This window comes from Ciona intestinalis, chromosome 2 (assembly GCF_000224145.3).
Source record: "Ciona intestinalis chromosome 2, KH, whole genome shotgun sequence".
In the NCBI taxonomy this organism is placed as follows: Eukaryota; Metazoa; Chordata; class Ascidiacea; order Phlebobranchia; family Cionidae; genus Ciona; species Ciona intestinalis.
Window position 1 is genome coordinate 6,120,493 of NC_020167.2, and position 956 is coordinate 6,121,448.

Consider the following 956-nt stretch of genomic DNA (forward strand, 5'->3'; position numbering starts at 1 on the left):
GTTTGACTGCTCAACACAACATGGTCTGGACTATTTACGAAATATATCAGGCTACAACGTAAATTCTTGTGAGAAGTTTCAATGTTGTCACGAAGATAAATGTAACAAGCCACCACAATCAGGTAAACCAAAATTGCCAGAAATTTTATCATTAACTTATATAGTCAACCGCGCTTAATTGGACCACATCGGAACCAAGCCAAACTGGTCCGATTAAGCGGGTGGTCCGATTATGCGTGGTCAACAAAGTTCGTCATAATCCGGCCCTGCATCGCCCTTTCTCTCTAAATAGTGCACGCGTCTGCTCATGATCGTCGATAAAGAAACACTCGCCCTTTCTCTCTAAATAGTGCATGCGTCTGCTCATGATCGTTGATAAAGAGACGCTCGCTATTTCTCTTTAAATAGTAGACGCATCTTCTCAGGAAAATGGTCCGTTTAAGCAGGGTATTGGTCCGTTTAACCGGGGAAGATTGTATGTAAAAATGTATTTAGATTCGGGACCAGCGAAAAGCGGTCTGATTAAGCGGGTGGTCTAATTAAATGTGGGCCGATTAAGCGGGGTTGACTGTATTAAGTATCTTAAACCATTTTGTAATAGGTTGCCCTGAAAATATGATTTCATTTAAATGTGGCACCGGTTGCCCACTGCTTTCATGCGACCACCCAACACCCATACTAGAGTCCTTGATTTTACAGAAAGCATAAACAAATGAAAGCTTAAAGCATAAACACAAGCATAAAACACATTCCCCTAATTTTCTTGCAACTCTAATGTGCTTAAAACACATTAATTCCATAACTGGTAAATGCCTAAAATATGGATAAAACACATTCATGTAACCTTCCCTTGACTGGTAAATGCATAAATTGGTTTAAAAAACATCCCCGTACCTTTCCGTAATTGGTAAATACCTAAAACAAGCATAAAACACATTCTCGTAACCTTCCCTTAA

The 956-nt window shown here is 39.6% G+C and overlaps 1 protein-coding gene across 1 annotated transcript in view; it reads right to left on the reverse strand.

Moving 5' to 3' along the window:
• Nucleotides 1-790: 790 nt before the first annotated feature.
• Nucleotides 791-956, reverse strand: part of LOC100184025 (twitchin-like) — a 10,806-nt gene continuing 10,640 nt past the window's right edge. Inside the window, exon 19 of the mRNA XM_009859553.3 lies at nt 791-813. Coding sequence (XP_009857855.1) covers nt 791-813 — 23 coding nt within the window. The remainder of the gene's footprint in view (nt 814-956) is intronic.